The 21927-nt window shown below is 35.3% G+C and overlaps 1 protein-coding gene across 1 annotated transcript in view; it reads right to left on the bottom strand.

Annotated features, from left to right (window-relative positions):
• The window catches only part of LOC128997517 (LIM domain only protein 3-like), an 85397-nt gene that overhangs the window by 36042 nt on the left and 27428 nt on the right, over positions 1-21927 (bottom strand). The window contains exon 3 of the mRNA XM_054423157.1: positions 4683-4715. Coding sequence (XP_054279132.1) covers positions 4683-4713 — 31 coding nt within the window. The 5' untranslated portion in view covers positions 4714-4715. The remainder of the gene's footprint in view (positions 1-4682; positions 4716-21927) is intronic.

Here is a 21927-nt window from a genome sequence, read left to right as displayed (position 1 = left end):
AAGTGGAGATTATGATATTTACCTAAAAATAGGAAAACATTTAGTTGAACTCTACACACACAAATCCTATCAGACATGAAACACACAACACAAAAAGTGTGTTAGAACTATTTCACGTGTTCTAATGTAGTGTGGTTTGTGCATTGTGTACCTGTTAAAGCCAAACCGTGAAAACGTTTGGAATTAATTACTTATATTAGAATCTAAAACACTTGGAATCATCGAAATTTATTTTCAAATGTTAGAGGATTGTGGTCGATAAACATTTTTTCTCTATAATGAGTTTGTTTGAAATTAAGACGAGAAATATATATAGTAATTTGCAGGTCTGTACACAAATACTTAATGATTTTCCAACTGCATGGTTTGCATTCACTCTCATAACCTAAAAACGTGTAACTAAATATGCCAATAAATAATTCATCTCTGAACTCCCCCCACAGTTTCTCAACATCTTAAAACAAACCAATAACGAATCTAATCCATCAAAACAAATAGATAAAACTACACATTTTAACATGGCACTCTGTGACCTCCATAGCTACCAATAATAGATCCCGAAAGTCAAAAATGTCAGTGAGAACCGAAATTGAAAAACAGGTCCATGTGTTATCACGCTGTCGCACTACATATGTCCCGATGATGTATAATGTTGGCTCCGGTGACGTAACAGCTGTTGTTTGTTTGCCCAATCGTAACAAACAGCAAACAACAAACACTTCAACACTTCACCCTGTTGATTACTGTCTACTTGAGGGATTTGTATCCCGAATGTGGGTAGGACATTCCGTAGTATCACACAACTAGATATGGGATTGCGAAGTAATCCAGAATATCGAAATAAATCAAATTGATAGGGGAAATTTATGAGATTATTATAATTGTAAATATAGAATCGTAAATGTCTTAAAATTCATTTAGGCGGACGTGAGAAATATTGTTTTTTGTGTCATAGATAGCGAAGTTGCACTTTTTAGACGAGAAAAAACTTTACCAATCTTGCCTATTGCGTAAATTTGGTCGAGTTTAAAAACTACTTTGAAAACAAATTACACGTTATATTTTGTCTCCAGTTGTATTTAAATGACAACTAAAATAGTAGTTTTCATCACTAGGAGTGAAAGTGGCTCTTTTATCGTTACAAAATTAGACCATATAATTTGAGGTTATACTAAGTCGCCATCAATCTTTACAATTCTGTTGTTAACTTTAAAAACCGTGTGATTAGTAGCGTTTTTATAATGCACTGATAAAATTTTGAGGTTAGCGAACCAAAAAAATACCAATCTTTTTTCTGTTCCCTATTTGAAGTTACCCGATAATGATGATTTTGCTGACGATTTTGAAAACTAAAAACTGCTGCTTTCCGGACAGTGTGATGAAAAGTGTTATTTTAGTAGCAAAATAATGTAATAATTCGTTAATTTAACAGAATTGTGTTCAATCAGCTTAATCTTAACCGACATCTTTTCTAAATAACAGACCTACTCGTTCACAAAATAATTATTAGTAACTTTAGTAACAGGTAAGAATTGTTCATACACTAGTTTGAATAACATTTGTTTTGTTTAGCTGTCACCTGGAGTGGGCAAAGTATTGAGGGAAGTTAAGAAATCTGCTCTTTTACAAACTATTTAGAAATCAGCCGTTTTACAAACATAAATCCAGTAGCAAAATGTAGCTTTTGTGTGACAACTATGAAAACATACATTGTTCCTCATATCATGGGACGAAAAGCGGAATAAAGTAAAGGGATATAATCCTGTATTTAATGCCTTCAGTTGAACCACCGACTGCGGTGAGGGAAGACTGAAAACCAAACCTGACACTAAGACCATTTAAAGGGGAGAAAAGAGTGAATCGTGGTGATTTAACAGGATTATTTCCCTCGCGAAAATCTGACAAGATCTTTCAATATGAATTTTAACTTTATAATTCCGATCAGGAGTTTGATTGGTTAAGAAAAAAGATAAGAACATAGCTGTTAATCCCTGGAATTCAAAAGTTCTTTGGGGAAAGGTATCTAAACTAAAATACAAATAATATTCACTAAAAAACTTCTTGATCAACATTTGACGTGTTATAAAATTTATGGAAAACTAATAAAAGCTGGACGTCTAATTCCACTCAAAACATATATTTACTCCTATACTGTTAACTTACAAGACCGTAAATATACATAAAAGATGGAAAGTGGTGATCGATTTCGATTGGACACTCCAATGAAATCAGACATCATGTCATTGGAGGACCAACTACACTAATAAAGATTAGCATTTAGAAAGTTCCTAGAATCAGAATCAGAATCAATATTTTATTCCATTAGACATGTACATGCATTAGGATACGTCAATAAAGTTGAATACATGCTGCAAAAACACAAGTCAAAGATAAATTACAGTGCATAACAAATAAGGCATTAACAAAAAATCAAATAGATACAAAGGTCATTTAGATGGCACAGTGAAGAGTACGGTATACTTACAGAAAAAATTATACAAGATATAATTTAGTGAAAAAAAAGAAATACTTAGAACAAGGCAGTGACTAGATTATGATTTCTTACTTACATAACTAAAGAAAACTGTTATTCTAAAGCGCTTTTGTGAAATTATTAATATTAATGTAATTTTTTAGGAGCTAGAAAATTGAAATCACAGTTACTGATCACGCGGCCCAAAGCGGTGGTTTGTATCGGACAGTGTCATTTTTATCCCCCCCTCCCCCTCTTGGTGTCACTGTCGCAACCCCCCTCCCACCAGGGGGGGGAGGTAAGTGCCCCTTGGCTCCTTTAAATATGCACCACCTCTTGAATCTCTTCAGCCTCTTGGCCGACAGGGTGTCGTAATAGTGTTATTAATTAGGTCTGTCCCAGCCATTAACTCCTCCCTGCTTAATGAAAACATTATTTCTTTCTAGACATAACAATCTTGGAGGATTTCCTCCTCAGCTTCTCTGGGGATCTTGACAGTGAAACTGACGACAAATATGGATAATGTCTGTAGTGTCGAGAGTTTTGGTGATTAATTTTGTATGGCTTTTATTTTCCCTGGAAGTAAATAAAGGATACGTCTAATAACACTTCAAACATTTATTTACGCTTATACTGTTAACTCACAAGATGGCGAATATAGGTAAAAGATGGGAAGTGGTGATCGATTTCGATTGGACACTCCAATCATCATCAGACCCAATAGGCGAATGACAAGAATCTTGAATGGCGTCCCTACTTATATCCTATTGGCTACCGGAAGTACCAATACATTTAAAGTACCACTACTGTAATCGAAATTTAATTTACTTGTTCATTAATCAGCTTATTTCTAATTTTACATTTTTCCTTATAAATATACAATTATTTCCAAGCATTCATTACATATCCTTTTTACAATTCTTTAAAATACATAGACTATCCTCTATCTTTCCTATTGAGTGGCCATTTTGTAACAGGTGCCATGCCACATTTGATCTTTTCAAACATATGTTTTTAGTGTTTTTAGACTATCTTTTATTTACTTTCCTTAAATTTAATAACACGAACAATGCTGATTAAGAAGTTATTTTTATTTTGAACATCAACAAATGTATGTGTGAAATACCTCTTGTAAACATGTACATAAGGTTCAAGACGATAAGGGCGACTGAACCGCTAAACACACTTCACGAATGTGAAGAGAAATTCCGGTTAAAAGAAAATACATTGAATAAATAAATAAATAAATAACGAAAAGAACAACGTACTACATTACCAACTAGTAGGGCCTATTGTTTTTCTGAATTAACAGAAACGACCAAGTTAAACGACCAGAGTTAAAAAAAAATTGTACTGGTTGTTTCTCCAAGCAAACAATCCAACCAAAGAACAATGCTACAACACTAAACGCAAATCGGAAAACCAAAGTAAATAAAGAAACGTTTGTCGGATTAGCTGTTAGCAAATTCTATTTTTCCCTGTGTCAATTATGTAGATGCGCGGCGGGAAGGAAGCTGGCGGAATCACGGTGAATATTACATAAAAAACCCCATCCTTGTTGTGGCCGCGGATAAAAATACGCGCTCGTGAATTGTTTAAGACTGGCGAGCGAGCGCCCGTCGTTTCATAATGCAAACGAAAAAATGACCGGAAAAGTGACGCGAAATTATAAAAACCGGACAAAAAGAGCTTATCCGACTTATTTGCATGCCCATGTTAATTGTAGCAGGCAAAAAGGAGCCATTTAGCGACCCTCGAGAATAAATAATACCCTGTACACAAACAAACTTAATTAATTTGTCCCGCCGTTTACATCTATTATTATTCCGTAGGAAATCTCGTCTACAGCTGTTGTTTTTATCCTCTTTTTACTCGGCAGCTGACTTGACGACAATAGGCTAAGTTTACAGGGTTTACAGTAGTGTTTGTTTTTACACTGTGTTAAAACGTGTTGATTCTGCATTGTAATATGTATTGAATAACATTAACTTTTCCTCCTTTTGTAAAATCGGACGCAAGTGCTTATGCGCGTTTCATCTCCAGTGGAATTTATGTGCAATGATGTCGACTGATTTTTCCATCTTTCAAAGTGTATTTTATATTTATCACCTTCTGGTGTAAAACCGGACTACCTGTATATACAGCATAATATGTTCAAGTGATTTTAAAGTGATTTTCTATTTTCTAAATAATTAAACAAATTGTTTACCTCCGTCTCCGGTCGCCGCCTGCCTCGTCATCCCTGAAACATAAACATTTATATCAGTCAAAAGATTTAGTTAATGTACTAAATGAAAAATGTATATCCAAGGTGTATGTAAATCTTTATGTGTATGTAAATGTCCATGTAAATGTTTAGTTTCAACTGTTCATAAGTAACCAGGATTTTTCACTCGTGGATTTTCACTTGAGGTATTAATAGTTTCATGTGCAGTAACGGGTCAATAAAGGTTAAATTTAACTTGGAATGTGTATTTTTTGTTCTGCAATATCACTCTATTTATGTTTTCTTTTCAATAAAAACTCTCCAGTACAGCAAACGCAGCATCTGTTTGACGATTGTGTTGATTTAAGGTAAATTTTGTTTCACTCTCTATTGATGAAATCATAAAAAGGTTTTTACAAAATATTAACTTTATATTTTATCGTGAAATTGCATTTAAGAACTCAGAACTATGTAAGTGTACAAATATATAAAATTTAATTAATCCTTGGACTAACATATGTAGACAATAATGCTTTCAGTAAAACGCTATCAAAGTAACGCCAACTAGGATATATCAATCAATTCGATTCCATTACTACCTTCATATTTACTTCTGTAAAACTAGTCGATATTTAAAAAATGCAAACATGTTGTCACTCAAATAAAAACATTTAAAAACGAATTTGTGTTTTTGGATTTGGCTGATGTAGCTGATGTTGATGATGGTAATCAAATCCAATTACCTTAATTTCGTACAACAAATCTGTATAATAGCGTCACATTAACAAATAAAACTAAATTCTAAATACTATAAGGACTCGAATGTAACAAAACGTAATCTTATTCTATCGGCAACTTAAAAACTCTTTCATAGTGTAGAGAGTTTGTTCTTAAAGCATAAGTTTAACCGCTCTCCCAAATCTTTCGTTATCCTGTGTTTATTGGGTAGCTTGATGTTGTTTTTTTTTTTTTTTTTTTTTTTTTTTTTTTTTTAGAGTGTGCTGCATTGAATTGAATGGAACTGCGGTTGGCCCAGATAATAATTTCTCTTTAACAGACAACTCAGTATGTATATTGATGGAAATGTAAGAATCTTGTATTCCTTGAAGAGAGGCTTGCAAGGAGTACAACGGGACATTAAACAGGCTGCTCTTAGAGATTTTTTCTGAAGAAAGAAGAAAAAGAATCCAGTAAGCATTTAAGTAAGAATCCAGAGCTTCAAATCGTGCCAGTCACTGATTCAATTTTATGGAAAAGTTCTATTCGTTTTAAGCTGTATGGAGTAAAAAGTTTGGTTCACCTGGCAAAAAGAATGCTTTTGTATATAATAACATCCACCTCGAAACCCCCCCCCCAAAAAAAATAAAATATTTTTATTGCCATCGAAGGTTTCTTCTTGAGAACGCCTTAAAGCTGAGGGTCAACTTTGAAACAATAGACATTAAAACAAGTAGTTTATCCAACAAATAAATTAACCTCTATCCAACCTTCATTCAACCCATCAAATGATTCCGTTCATCGCCCGTCAAAAGACACTGATCCTCTATAAAACGTTTTCATTGTCACCGAGCCATCAAGACGGCCATTTCCCGCGCCAAGATAGCTAATTCACAGCTGATCGCCCCAATCAGCTGATCAGCTGACTGCCACTAACCGTTACGCTCATCACCGCCATTACCACCACAAAGATATCACCGCTTGATATCGATTTCGAATCAATCGAGATGTGACGCGCCATTCAATTAGTGGCAGAGTTCCTTTGTTTGGACTATCAGCATTCCGCTAGACTGCGCTGACAACCCTTCTGCGCGCGACGTGCGCTAATCTACGCTGAACCTGCTGACGCGGTACAAAGTGTCGTGCTGATACTAGCCGTCTCCCAGAGTGCTCGGTCAAAAACATGAAACTGATTATCGGTTGCATCCATGTAAGGATTCATCAGTAATGGCAGATTTTGATTAAAACCATACATAAAGCAAAATTATGGGATTACTAAACCAAAACAGTTGATCAGATTGTCCTTTAGAAACAACGTCAAATCTTAGTTATATGAAATCAAAATTAGGCTTAGGCTCTAAATCAGGAATAAGGCTTTTGATTATTGGGACTACAGTGTTTTTTTGGATTAGACTGTCTTCGGTGCAAGATAAGAGTACGTTTAAAATAAATATCATCTGAAGATATTATTACGCGTAAACGTAAAAAGAGGTTTAAATGGGAAAGAATAAAGCAATGTGGACAGATTATAAAGAGAAAAATATATGCAAGTAAAGATATTATCAAAGATTACACATATAATGTGTAATCTTTGGTATTAAGAACGGAAGGTGTCGCTGCCGATTCTTCTTTTTTTGTTTTCTTCAGTTCTGATTCAAACCATTTGTTGGTTTTCATTCCAAAACCACTTCTTTCCATATAAATATTAATGAATATCTTCCACTCCGTTGAAATACTACATTGAACTACTTTTTAAGGCTTTTTCATTTATTTAGTTCGTTTTGAGACTTTCTGTATCATTATAAGTGATCTTCAAGCTGATATTTTCATTCTTCTTCGCCTACATGTCGCTTAACTTTATGTTGGTATTCAGTTGTACACAACTATACAACTTTAGGAATGTTAAGAAATTTGTCTTGCCTTAAATTTTAGACTGTAGTTTATTACATTTCTCTGTTCCACTCTAACCTGTATTCACCAATATTATAACGTTTAATACTCTATTATTACACAATACAATTGACCCTACGTTGGTACGACACAAACCGTTTACGTTTACGCGTAGAGCGGGAGTCGGGTCGGAAGCCGTTGCACATCCCTTTACGGCGGTGAAAGAGCGGTGATAAACACCGGAAGTGGAGGGATTTGCGGTGATAAGGGTGTGAATATGCGGCGACGGCGCGGCGGTGCAATGGAGCGGAAGTGCAAGATAAGAGACATTGTTGGCACGGACTGCCGTCACTGATAACAGTTATCACTACTGTGGTCACTGAAACACACTGCATCACCGCATCACGTGTGCAACGGTGATCACTGGTTATTTCATGTGTCAGCTTACGGTTAGTGTTTCATTATATATCTATTTGTGGGTAGTGCGTTCCTTAAAAGATAATTACGGGGGGACAGAATCAGTCGTAAAATTTAAAGCTGATGAACAATCAATCATTATTACATTTTAAGGCAATTCATATTGATCGATAAGAATATATGGCTAAGAGAGGGTTTGATCTGCAAGACAATTTAGTGAAATTCACGCAAATATCAATTAAACAATTAAAATTCGCTAAATGCTCACAACAAGGTCGTTAGGCTTTTAAAATGCTGTCGAGTGATTCTCTGTACCGTACCATACTTAAACAGTTAGAAAATACTATGATTTATTGTTACATCACTTAATTCTCTACATGGTTTAAATAGTACATTTTGTTTACAAACAATACAAACTGTGTGGAATTGTAAAAACATGTTTTGTTGGACATATTTTAGGGTTAAGCTGTTTCCAGTTTTGATATATAAACAAGGTAGCGGGGAAGTAAATGTAATAATAAGTTTCCATCTTTTCTAACATAATGGGGCCTCAAAATATAAAGTCTAAAATCCATAAAAAATATGTGGAAAATACTTTTTCAGTTACTCCAAATAAAGTTTTTGTCCAGCAATACTTTCACCTCTCACATTTTCGCAACTCAAACACCCTTTTCTTGCATTCCCTCCGTAAAAATCGTAAATCAGCGTTAAGTATTCAAGGAGCCGAAAAAACTTCCCTTGCGTTGTCCGGCGTTATCGCGGCATCAGGTGACTGATGACCACGGGTCCGATCCCTGATAGTCTGACTAATTTATTCATAGAAAACGATTAACAAAGGGACGACAGTCGGGGGAGGTTCAGTGACGTCAGATCCGTCGTTATTCAGCTGCTTGCCTAGCAAATCTCCGCACGCAACACATCAGCTGGTCAGCTTATCTGTGTGTCCCCGCCGGGGGTAGACTACACGCCTAATGCTATGTAGCTCTGTATTTCCACTGCATAAACATTACCACAGAAAACATACGCAAAACAATCATGTGTAATAGACATGGTCACATACATTCAATATGAGATCCATACAGAAGGTTATTTATTTGCATGTACATTATTCTGGTAATTCTAGTAATTTTACAATCAATGGAATTATTCGGGTTAAATAACGTTTGTGATACATTTTTGCCATACCACTCAAAGTTCACTCAGAAGAGAGTGAATGATGCATGAGGACTTTACTTTCTGGTTTAATTAAAACAAATTAAGTTTTTTTTTTTGTGATACAAAATGTCAGTTTTCCAACTATCAAAAGCTATAATTATTTTAAATTTGGTTAAATATGTAAATACAGTCGATCTACTGCAACTATTCTATCAGACATTCGATTCCAACTATTTACAAATTAAGTTTAACTTAGATGAACTTAATGACGTTTACCCTTCTTATATACACATTTCACACACTGCATTATGATAATTTTAAGAAATGCATATTATATTGACGAAATAGAGTATTATATGTCAGAAAAGGTGGCTTATGACTCATCTTAACCTACAACATCTTGTAGTTTTTTAAAAACCTTCTGTATATTCCTTATTCTTCTGCTATCTTGCATGCAATAAAATGAACATGACTCTTTGAATGAATGAATGAATGAATGAATGAATGAATGAATTTGAATGAATGAATGAATTTGAATGAATGAGTTTGAATGAATGACATGAACAAATTCTTTCATGCTTCTTTCATTCTTCTGTGGTGTGAAAACAAGCTATTCAGCTTCCTCTGCTTACCTACCCCTTTCACACAATCAAGGCCACAACCACCGAATCGAACCCGAAATAAACAGTTTAGGAGTGTAAACGGAAAATTGGCACTGAAGGGTGAGGGGAGACAGTTGTGTAGGGTGGAGGGGGAGGGGGGAAGGGTTGGATATTCAATGTAGCATACTCGGAGCTAGTGTGGCGCAATTATTGTGGACTCGGCCGGAAGAGAAGCAAGTGACGGCCAACCCGTGCAGAAGCCACCCCTGGACACCCGACGTTTGCATACCCCGGCTCTGTTTTTTACATTAAGCCCGCAATGTATTTTATTTAAGCCGTGATTTATATGGGCCAGACAATCCTGCCTATCTGGGGTTTGGGGTGGCCGCAGCCCGCAAGAAGCATGGGTTAGGCCTAATGTGCTCTCATACATACACACAGACACACACACACACGCACACACATGTACTAGGGTCAATTTGTTTTTTATACGCTTTTGTTCACTCCACTGTTACATTAGCTATTATCGCTTAAGTTTAATAGTTCGTATGATACAATTAATCAATGGTTTGTTCGGTGTGTGACTTTATACGCCAATGGCATTTTCTTACGAGAGAGAAAGGTCTAAAACCAAACCCTGGTGTTTTTCATCAGACTTCGACCTCTTGTTGAATAGCATAGTCGATTGCATAATGACAAAATGTCATCTGGGTCCAAAAATGATTTTGCTTGGATTCGAACCAGAGTACATCAGATTTGCAAACGTGCACCATATATTTTTTTTCTTTTTTTGCTATAAGAACAATTATATGTTAGATTATATACTAGAATACTTTTAAACCACACACCATTGTGTTTTTCTAAATATTTTAACTAGAGAAAATCGTACACTTTAAAAGTATTTAACAACTATCGTTAGTTATACCAAGTGTGTTTATTTTTTCATCAATCACAAAAATTTTCCTGTAATATTCCAAATTATTAAAATATTTACCAAACGATCCGATTAAACTAAACATTTATCCTGGCAACAAACATAATATCTTCGGTTGAAATCTCACTCTAACAACGCTCTTTTCAACTAATTTAGATAAAAGAACTGCTTCCATCAAAAGAAAGTTAAATTGCCGAGTCTTTATCAACTGCTCTGCCAATTTGGGGCGTAAAAAGACAAGGGTTCGGACAGTAAAAATGTTATCAAAGAGGCGAAAGTGGCTGAAGACGAGGGGGTGTATTATTGATATTGCTGTTTGAAAGAACATTGCCAGTCTGATCTGCATGAGGAGGGGGACGCGATGGGGGGGGCACGAAGGGGGGGGGGGAAACTGAGACAATGTCGGGGGTCAGGAAGTGAAGGGGGTGACCACCGGAACAACAAACTTTCAATTTCACCCCAGTTTGTGACAATGTGCATTTATCATCAAACATTGTTTTGTCCCTTTTTATGAGAATTGTTTATTTCACTTTAACGTGGTCATTTCTGGAGGATAAAAGACGGGGTTTGTTTTAAAAGAGTTGTGATTGTTTAAAATGTATAGGTTGAATAGGCTAAAAGTTGATATTTGTGGGCTACAATTTCTATTTAATACCTTGCATCAGTATTTTTAGGGAATTTTGAGAAACAATTGTTGTTCGCTAGTCTAGTCTAGCACATCTTGATAAACAAAAGAACAATTTATAGTATGATCTATTTCATTTGAAAATATTTTCATAAAGGTTATGTGTGACTCCCAAAAATAAACGTTTACCAAACATCTCCAGTAAAATTACTCTACAGATGTAAAATGAGTATAACATTGTTCTAACACAAACATTATGACAAAAACAAACCACATTCTTCGCCAGAAACTCGTACAAACTGGTAATGAGAAAACAACGCATTAGCCGGACCGTTGGCTCGAACAGCATGCGGCGTGCGGCGTGCAGTTGACGTAACCACCTACATTAATAATTAACACAAAAATGTAGCAACGCGACCGCGCCAATATTTGACAGGTTCACATTTCTGCGTGTCACCATCCAAACTATTACATTATTCACAGCCTAATTACAGCGTTCAAATTCAATTGATATTTTTCCCAAATCACAGAGAGACGAATGGGCTTGCACACGAGTGAATTGGCTACAAATAATCACGTGATTAATTAAACTTACAGTTTGGCGTTGGCAGTTTTGAATCTAGCGGGGAAATTAGGAATATAATTATGGCGGACAAAAACAAACGTCATTAATTACGAAGGCAACATTTTTGCAATGATCGGCTGTGGCTTATAATTACCTGCTGTCAAAAACACTCCTCGTGCGAATGTGTAATTTGTTGCAATCTGTCCTGTGCACTTACGTTCATAATTATACTGACGTCACGGAACTTTTTGGCCAAAATAAAATTACTTAAAGGAGGTAACAAATTTTCATATTTTCCGTTCATAAAGTTTTGGGGATGTTATGTTTTTTTTATATTTTGACAAAAATCTTTTACTGCTAACAGCTTTGGTTTAGTCGCATGCTGTAAGCCTCACGCAAGTTTTTAAACAATCTACGGACACAAATTTGACATAATACAGTCTACCCTGGCTAATTTTCACATGTATTAGATCATATTTTCTAATAGTTCAAAACGGATGAAACGTATTGGATAACTTTTCATCCTCTTTGAAACCCTCAATTTCTAGTTTAGTTTGAGGTTATGGGATCACCTTGCTTTACTACGTGGCATTCTTGTAATCATTTGAAATAAGATAGAGATGTAGGAATCGTTTTACGACACAAATACACCAGAGTGTGCGTTTTATGGAAGAGAAGAGCGAACAACAATATTTAAATAACTGATGCGACCACATTCTCACTGACTGTACACCCTTCGGGTCTGTGTTAGGTCAGTAGCATTTTGATGGTTCAGAACTGGGCCCAGCTTTCCTTGGTCAATGGGATTTTAATAAATGGTGCTGACTAATTAGACAGCTGATCTTGGTCAGTAAAAGCTACAAAGACATCTCACTACATTACATTCTACACTCATCCTTCACTCATACTTGGGTAAAAATACGCACCTAGGTGGCATCCCCATCTCAAAGATTCATGATAATGACTTGTTGGTTCTTTATTCCAGCAATTTATTAAAATACATTTTGTTGAATACCAGCATTTTTAGTATACAGTTGATGAAAAATGTGTTCGTTACCCACTCATGGATTAGAAAGAGGCTCTCTTTTATAGCTCTACCTTAAAAATATGAACTGCATCTAACCGGTGTGTATTAGAAACGCCTATAGGATAAAGCGCAAGGAAATTGAAACATTTTTGAAAATACCCATATATCAAAGAAAACCAAACATCGTGCTAAAAAACTACCTCACCTAACAACCCGACAAAATGAACCCATAAAACAATAGTTCCCAGTTAAACTCCGCTAATCCAATTTATCTTGAAGAAAAGCAGTTTGACTTATCTAAATGGACCGACCGTAACTCAGGAGTAAATAAATCCACCCTAAACAACTGCACTCGGGGATTATTGAAAAAGTTGGGAAAATGTAAGAATTAATGGTAAGTTAGCCGGGCTAAGTGGGGGGTGTTATATATGGGTCGTATTTGGCGATAAGGGCGATACCAGGCGCAAACAAACCCTTAAACAATGCTATCGAGGGAGGCTGTGATAACGAAATAGCCACTGAAGAGCGAGAAACTTGTGGCGATGTGTGTTGGGGAAATTGTTCAAACGGGTTAACTTTTAGGTCATAATTTATTTTAGAAATATTTGGTATTTTGGTTTCAGGGCTGATTGTATTATTAAGTGTGAGTAATTTCCTGTTTGCATTTAAAGAATTGGTACTCTAAAATACGCGACTGTTCTTTAAAATTATATATATATTTCACTTTTCTATAAAATAATGAACATACAAATCAATTTAAATGTATACAAATGCTTGTAATAAACTACATATTATGACATTTCTTAGCCAGTAATAATACTATAAATTAAACTAAACATTATCGAGAGCCAAAACACTTTAACATACATTAATTTTTGTCTCGGTCTCATAAGTTCTTCAGATTTTGCAAGGTGCCTAAATAGGCTTAGACTCGTTACGAACGAGGCTTGTTTTCATAACTACACATTTAATAGTCCTTACAATATAAACAACTTGTTTTAATTTATTCGCTGCACTGTATGCCAGATACATTTTAAACGTTTTATTTGTTAATTTGATTTAATTCTTTGACTACGAAAATTGTTAATTTTATACATAAATAAATAGCTATTCAATTTAAAGATATGTTTATAAATTAAACGTGGAGTTCACCAAGATTAAAGATTCTTCGGTAAAGTTATTTGGATGCTACAAAATTGATTGGCAACTGCCTCAATTTATTTGTAACGGTTAGTTTTCACAATTGTGGTAAGAACAGAATAAAGTTGGTTTTCTGTTGGCGTTTCAACAGTTTCATTGAAATATTGTTCTTGTATTGTTTTTCCGATGATTTCAACCACCTGAGTATATTTTGACCAAGGTCCTACCGGACATTGAGCGACGGTTGACAAAGTTATGCCAACCCATAAACATCCCTAACCCTTTGTGGTCCCAAGGGTTACTACATTATTCAGCGGACCGGGTAAAGTGGATAACAAGACGTTACTTTGAGGTTAGGTTAAACGGAAGAAAACACGGTTAACAGCTGTTTGAGGTTGGCCGAGCGGAATATGCATGTCAAAGCCAGGCAAGATGACAAAGGCCCGCCTCAGGACAGTCTTGCCTGGCACTGTGTGTTGTCAATCATGTATTGGAAGTTAACATGTTAGTGTATTTAACAGAGGAAATTGTATAGCCTTATTATTCTGGAGGATTAATAAAAATCTGTCTAATTTTAACTTTTGAATGAGCAGGAAATGGTTGTTTTTTTATTATTTTAAAAATAAAATTTTCTTACGCTTATCTTGAAACAAACAAATAAAGAACTGAACTATAAATTGTACAGAAAGTTTCAAATATTTAGGGGTAACTGTAAATAGTAGAAACTCAGAAGACGAAGATATACTAAGTTATCAAATGTCAATAAGTGTTGGCGAGCCTTCAAGAAGTTGATCTCATCTAAAGTATTATCTCACAGAACCAAAATACAGTTATATAAGACAATAATTCAACCTATTCTGTTATATGGTAGTGAAACATGGGTAGTGTCCAAGAAAAATGAAACCGACTCATGATGTTTGAAAATGAAGCCCTAAGAAAAATATTTGGACCAGTGCAGGAGGGACAAATGTGGAGGAAAGGGAAAATAGAGCTAAGATCACTATACACCGACCCGGATATATTTGCAATAGTTGAAGGAAGAAGGTTAAGTTGGAGGCATGTGCTAAGAAGAGAGAAAGGAACAAGACTGTATGAAGTTTGGAGATCTTCACCTGGAGGTAAACTTCCATTGGTAAGACCGAAATTAAGATGGACTGACCAAGTATTGAACGACATCAGGACAATGGGTGCAAATGTCGACTTGGCAGAGGACAGAGAAGAATGGAAAAGGCTGGTACACGAGGCGAAGAATCAACTGAGATTTGTGGAGCCACGGCAGTAAATAAGTAAATAAGTATCTTGAAAACTAGAGAGAGCAGCAGGTAGTTTTTTTTGTTTGTTTTACTAATAAAGGAAATTATACAACTTTTACCTTGATTAGAAAAGCTTTAGATTGAGCGGTAGTGTTTGAGTTTACACATTTATATTTACCGAAGTAGCTTGTTTTGTTATTTTCTATTGCTTAGGGTGATTTTCGTCCGTAAAGTAATATAATAATGGAAAATTACAAATTTCGTCTAATAGCTCTTATGACTTAGAAGAACTTTACCGAGTTTACGAGGCGTTTTTAACCCAAATAAATTGGGTCAATTTGATCTTCCGAAAATAAAGCAACAGAAATTATCATAATACAATAGTGATTCTGTGAAAACTTCAAAAACATTTTGAAGAAGTCCTATTCATATATTGTAGACTAATCCATGGATTAAACCATTTTTTTTTTTACTTGATTTTGAACGTGTTTTTTGGTATGGAACAAAATTGTCTCATTATTTCTGGGGTAGCAAAGGAATGAAGTACTGTATTTCCTAGTTTATGTGATTATTTATAATAGGCTACGTATTTTGACGCACTCTGCATTCTATTATTTATTATGATTTTTTTTCGTTACCTCCAAAACAAGATTGAAACATCGGGTGAAATGTGTATTACGAAGAAACAACCCTATTGTGAGCTTGTAAGACAAATTAATACAGATTATAATATAAATACGAAAAGCAACAATCCAAAATTAACTAATAAATTACAAACGGTCCATAAACACAACAATTTAAATGGGAAACAGTGTGTCACACAATCCGATTGTCTCCCCCCGCAGAGTCCGGAGAGGTGGAAAATCACGAACAAAGTGTTGTAATTTTTTGCGCCGGGGCCCCTTTAAAAAAGCAAAGTGGTAAAAATTAGATAAACCGGTGCAAACGAATGAATAAAACAATTTATGCCGAGATCGCTGTTTGTCCAAATGAACACGGCAGTTTTGTGACAATTAAACACGTGGGGGGGGGGGGAGTTGGCCGAGCGAAAGAGAGAGGGAGATATATAGAGATAGAGTGAGGGGGTGTGTGCCCCATATTTCAGCCCACTGCTTGGCAAAGTCCAGTCCAAATCGAGAGGGAAAATCCAATCATGTCGCCAGGTAGCTGTAAATAACTTTGGACGCGTTAAAAAATTACCATCGAATAAACGGAGCGTGAAACGAACGCGCGATTTGTATTCTTTTTTGCCTTCGGACACTGCGTAACGGTGAAATGGGCTGAGATAGATATGTGGGTCCACAGACTGTGGTTATTCTGTGACCGGAGTAATTATGGTGTTTTTGTTTGCAAATTGTATTTTTTCCCCAAGAGATGTACATTCAAAATGCAAAGATTCGTCCAACTTTTGTGAATGTGGTGACCGTTAGTATTCCTTACTTTGGCAAATTGTGGTGTAATTGAAGGAGATTCAATCGATTTGGTCTTAAAAATAAATTTACGTAAACATGGAATTTAATACAATGTCAATTGTTGAAGTTGTCTTATGCAACCCAAGTCTACAGACAGACAACATGCAAGAAATAAGTTACTTTGGCCATCGGTATCATTTAACTTGGTGTTACTTAAACTAGGGTTAATTATAACTTAATCTGGTTTTTAAGGTAATGCAAATAAACCTTTTATTTTTGTTAAGGATGTAATGCTTAAATTTCAAATATTATTGAAATGAAATATCAAAGTTTTAATTAAATTAAACCTTTCCTCCTGAAAAAATATGTTTTACAGATAAAAAAACACACAATATGATAGGTTGAATACAAAATATCGTTATTATATCATTTTTAACTTATCGGGGTGTAAAGGGTGTGGCCTAATCCTAGGATGGAATTGGAAATGAACATAACAATGGCCATTAGATAATGTAATATTATAAGTTAGAGGTAATACGGTAGGGAAGAAATTCAAAAATATAGCTTTGCTTCCATGGTAAATTTAATGCTCGTTAAAAATGTTTTAGATCAGCGCCGTACAAACTAGTCATACTTCACGAGAGCGGTATCCATATTGCATACCTTGGACCGCGCGGCGCTACAAGACAGTGAATCAAACCTTAGCACAGAAATGCCTGTATAATAGCGTCAAACGTTGAACCCATAGAACAAAAATTATCCTGTGAAATTACAATACCCTAATACAGTGTAGTTGTAGAATTTTCCACGGTATTTTTTTTTTTATATTTACAATACTGTAGTGTCAAAAAATCCCTGACGCAGTGATAGTCTTTTTCCAGCAAGAGCCCATTTACTGCTCTCAAATCAGTGTTCATTGCTCCACCTTATACAGTTTGGAGATTGAAATTGAAGATTTTGACTCTGTTGTAAGCAAATTGTCTTTCAAAGGAACTGCTCTTGTGTTTACGCTTTTAAATTATGTTTCTGCTACTATTGTGTTTGCCAGTGCTGCGGTCGGACATTTTTGAAGTGTTTATGCAATTGTAGTCCACTGAAGAGGTATATCGAACGAAATGTTAATAATCCCTGATGAGGGACTTACACGAAATATGACACGAGACATTCTGAAAACAGCTATAATACAGGGTGATTCAAAAAGGACTTTACAACTTTAAAAATTCATATAAATCTCATTAAACAAGGTACAGAGCTGGTTTTGGTGTTGTTTTAAAGGAAAACACTTCAAGTATTTTTACCTTAAAGATGTTCTATGTGACTTCCGTTGGATTTGGGGAAAATAATTATTAAGTATAAAAAAAGTTGTGAAAACCGTAAAAAATTTGAGAGAAAATTACAAAATTTTGAAAGTAGGGCTTTTTTGACGTGGAAGGAGTGCGATACACCCACTTCTAGATGTGCTAGGGAGTTGAAATCTCGCACACTTCCTTTTGCAAGTCCTTTTTGAATCGCCCTGTAGAATAGAACAACGATAGTTTGTTTGTCGATTTCGCTTAAGTTAATATAAATCCTTTTATTTCATAATCCTAACTCCACCCAAAGGATCAGTATGGATTGAAAGTCAGTCCTAATACACCGGTACATCTATTACACACCATAATCACCCCATTCTTAAAATTCCAAACGATCCTAAGGAATCGGTTTATCAAAAGTAATATTTCATAATGAACTTTTCTAAGACCGCAAGATCGTTTTCCCCCCGAGGCCAACAATAAAACTTGCAGGAACATTACAATCCACCTTCCCATGGAAACATCTTTGAGTCGAGTTAAATCCCTTTGACTTACGTTCTTCGTTGAATCGTATTAAAGAATCTTATCTTTGCAAAGTTTTAGAGTCCTGACTCTACGCCACGGGCGGTATTCATTTTTAATGTTTATTTCTTTGAGAGGTTTCACTAACTTTTTGTGTTCGAGTTTAACGCGATTTAAGGTTTAATTCGATTTTTAACTTGTCTCGATGAAAGATGTTATTTAAGTTTGGTTTTCACTAATGCGTGATTTCGTAATTGATCATTGATACTGCACCTGTGATGACACTTCTGGTAACGTGGCTATTCATTGTAAACAAACACGTTTTCTCATGTATTTTCATAAAAATTAAATAAAAGGTGTATTTAGTTTACGAGTTATGAAGCTAAATTTAGCTTCAATTCAATTTGATAATATTAGTTTTTCTGTTTGGCCATCCAATCATTTTTATTTATCAAGTTTATTAAGATCCTCGCCATGAAGGAATAACATAGTTTTACTTTTCGTTTACAAAAAGAGGCTTAATTTCTGCATTCTGCTGTTCACCGGATTCAAAGGTTTTACGTATCAAGTATTGAAAGATAAATTTTATTTATATTTGGATAAACTGTATCATGACATTATATGAGAGTGAACCACAAGGAAACAATCATTTTTAGTCTCTCGGCAGTAAATTTCGTACAATTATTTTTGTAAATTTCGATTGTGGTAATCGTCTCGATCGAAATTATTTATCGATTGATTTAGGTAAGGTTTTAGAAAGGTTTTAGCCTATTGTTTTCCATTGCTCGTCATATCGAGGGTATAATGTACTGTAACACAATCGTAATAGACACAATCGTAAATGATTGAATGACTTACTAAACAGCTGCTTATTTGCATTAGCAGAATTTAAAACGAAGTCGTTTTGAAAGGTTATCTTTACATAACAATTATTTTTTTTTCTAGATTAGTTTGTTAATTAATAATGCAATATGACGAAAAATATAGTTCACCACACGGGCAAAAAGTGTTATTTAACCCTCGCTAAAAATATTAACTTTAGGCCCTAGTGTTGAAATATACTACCTTGCATTGAATTCATAAAAATGTCACGCGGTCGGCCACATAACACAATTCTAAAAAAGAGTGTTTGGAAAATATTTAAAGCTGTTTACAAGTAACCAAACAAAACCTTAACTCCTTCAACCACGTAGGAATTTGTAAACACAGCAATAACAACACTTTATATCTGACGCCGTAACACGTACAAGACTCAGTCAGTGTATCAAAGTAACAAATCGCGGCAACATCTGGCCCGCTCCATACTTTTCTCGTTTCCAGGAGGGGGAGACCATAAACATGATTTGTCCACCGTTTCGTCTTCATCCGGCGGATTTGGACAACAAATTGTCTGCGTTGTGCCGCTAATCTGGCACATATATCGGTAAATCCCGGTTACGACTAACGCTGCGGCCGCGTCCTGCAGTTTACCTTTATACCTACCCTGTTGCCACGTTGTTTCCACAAACGTACTTTAGGATCTCTGTAGTATTCGTGGAGTACTTTTGAGTTTACAAAGTACTATTTTATATTTGAAAATAAAGACTATCAACAAAGTGAATAATTTGATTTAGGTTGGACGATACAATTTGCTTGATCGATGGTATGTGTTGATAGTGGTCTGATCACTACGTTTACATATATGAGCTCGTCCTATGATCGAATATTAATTACCAATAGTCGGTGATCAGCAAACAGTGATCATTGATTGTGATCAATAAGTGTTAGTAAGGAGTGATTAACAAACAGTGAGAATTGTCAACGTAGACAGTGTTAAGTAATTATTGACTAGTCATCAGAAATAGTAATTTTTTTGTCCCACCTTCACATCCTAGAGCGCTAATCTATAGCCTGGAACTGTTTTACACATACTTCACGTATGAGAGATTCACGAGATTCAATCGGTTCACGGCATTATCACATGGATAAAACCCATTGGTGATTGGCGGGATTTGATCCCAGAACCTCTGGCTACGCAGCCCCGTGCTCTACCACTACTAGACCAGCTCGCTCCCCAGAGAACTATAGGCTCAACCGATTCATAACACTCAACACGCCATCAAGACTAGGTAAATGGAATTTTCGTAAACTCTGACACTAACCAAACGTTTTTGCACTATGATGGATAGACGCGATTATTGGAGTTTGATATGGAAAATGAGAGATGATCCGTCATGTAGATATGACACGAAGTTGCAGTACATACTGTGTGTCAAATAGTCAATGATTGTGGCCTTTGATAATCACTCCTGGTGGAATGACTGATATACAAAATATTGATTGGTTATTTATTCGTTTTCCCAGAGGCAAGACCTAGAGATACGTCAGAGAATAGTTTAAGCACTTCTGCAAGATCGAAAGCCACGAAATGAACAAGTTAGCTTAAACATTGTTCGGTTAGTCATGTATCGATCAGCAAGTAATGTGATCAGTAAGTCTCGATCAGTAAGTAATTTGATCAGTGATAAGTGAGACTCGATCAGTGATGATCAGTAGGTAATGATCAGTGAGTATCGTTCAGTAAGTAATGTGATCAGTGGTCAGTGATGAGTGAGTCTCGATCAGTAAGTAATGAACAGTGAGTATCGATCAGTAAGTAATGTGATCAGTTATCAGTGAGTATCGATCAGTAAGTAATGTGATCAGTAATCAGTGAGTATCGATCAGTGAGTAATGTGATCAGTAATCAGTGAGTATCGATCAGTAAGTAATGTGATCAGTAATCAGTGAGTATCGATCAGTAATTAATGTGATCAGTGATTAGTGAGTATCAAACAGTAAGTAATGAACAGTGAGTATCGATCAGTAAGTAATGTGATCAGTAATCAGTGAGTATCGATCAGTAAGTAATGTGATCAGTAATCAGTGAGTATCGATCAGTAAGTAATGTGATCAGTAATCAGTGAGTATCGATCAGTAAGTAATGTGATCAGTAATCAGTGAGTATCGATCAGTAAGTAATGTGATCAGTGATTAGTGAGTATCGATCAGTAAGTAATGTGGTCAGTGATCAGTGAGGATACACATTACAAATTACAATACCCCGGAGTCCGCTCGTCACTCCAAAAACTGGCTTGATAAAACATTGCCTAGGTGAGCTGGGACTCGCTCGATCAAACTGTGTAATGGAGTAGGGCAGTTATTTAAAGCTCATTCATTTAGCGACTGGTTTAGTAAAGTAGTTGTTTTAGGAGATAATATAGGTAAAGAAATTATTATAACACTTTGTACGGTGCATTATAGTAAAAGGTTTTTGTTGTGATAAAAATTAATTTCAAAATATAATAAGTGATGTTTATGTCACTGTAGTAAATAAATCGGCTATTTAACTCCAAATATTGTTTTACTTTCTTAAATATCTATATTTCCAACCTAACTGAGATTTATGAGTTTATACGACGAACCGTTAAAACCAATAGTAAAACAATTCCAAAATACAGCTTAAGACTATTTCACCTACACAAAAAAATGAATTGAATTGATTATAAAATACCGCTTCAATGGTAAAATAATGGATGTAGATTTGACAAGTAAATCAAGAATTTCAGTTGTTCACTTGATAAAAAATAATGATAATAATTTAAGTTTTTATAGGGGCTGTAACTTTACAACTTTGCAAATAAAACTCCACAGAACATGGAGTTTACTTTGCTCGCTA

The sequence above is a fragment of the Macrosteles quadrilineatus genome, unplaced genomic scaffold (assembly GCF_028750875.1).
Source record: "Macrosteles quadrilineatus isolate MER2022 unplaced genomic scaffold, UCM_ALF_1.0 Scaffold_6__1_contigs__length_79288215, whole genome shotgun sequence".
Lineage (NCBI taxonomy): Eukaryota > Metazoa > Arthropoda > Insecta > Hemiptera > Cicadellidae > Macrosteles > Macrosteles quadrilineatus.
The sequence above is the reverse complement of the archived record's forward strand: the minus strand, read 5'-3'. Positions and strand labels throughout refer to the sequence as shown.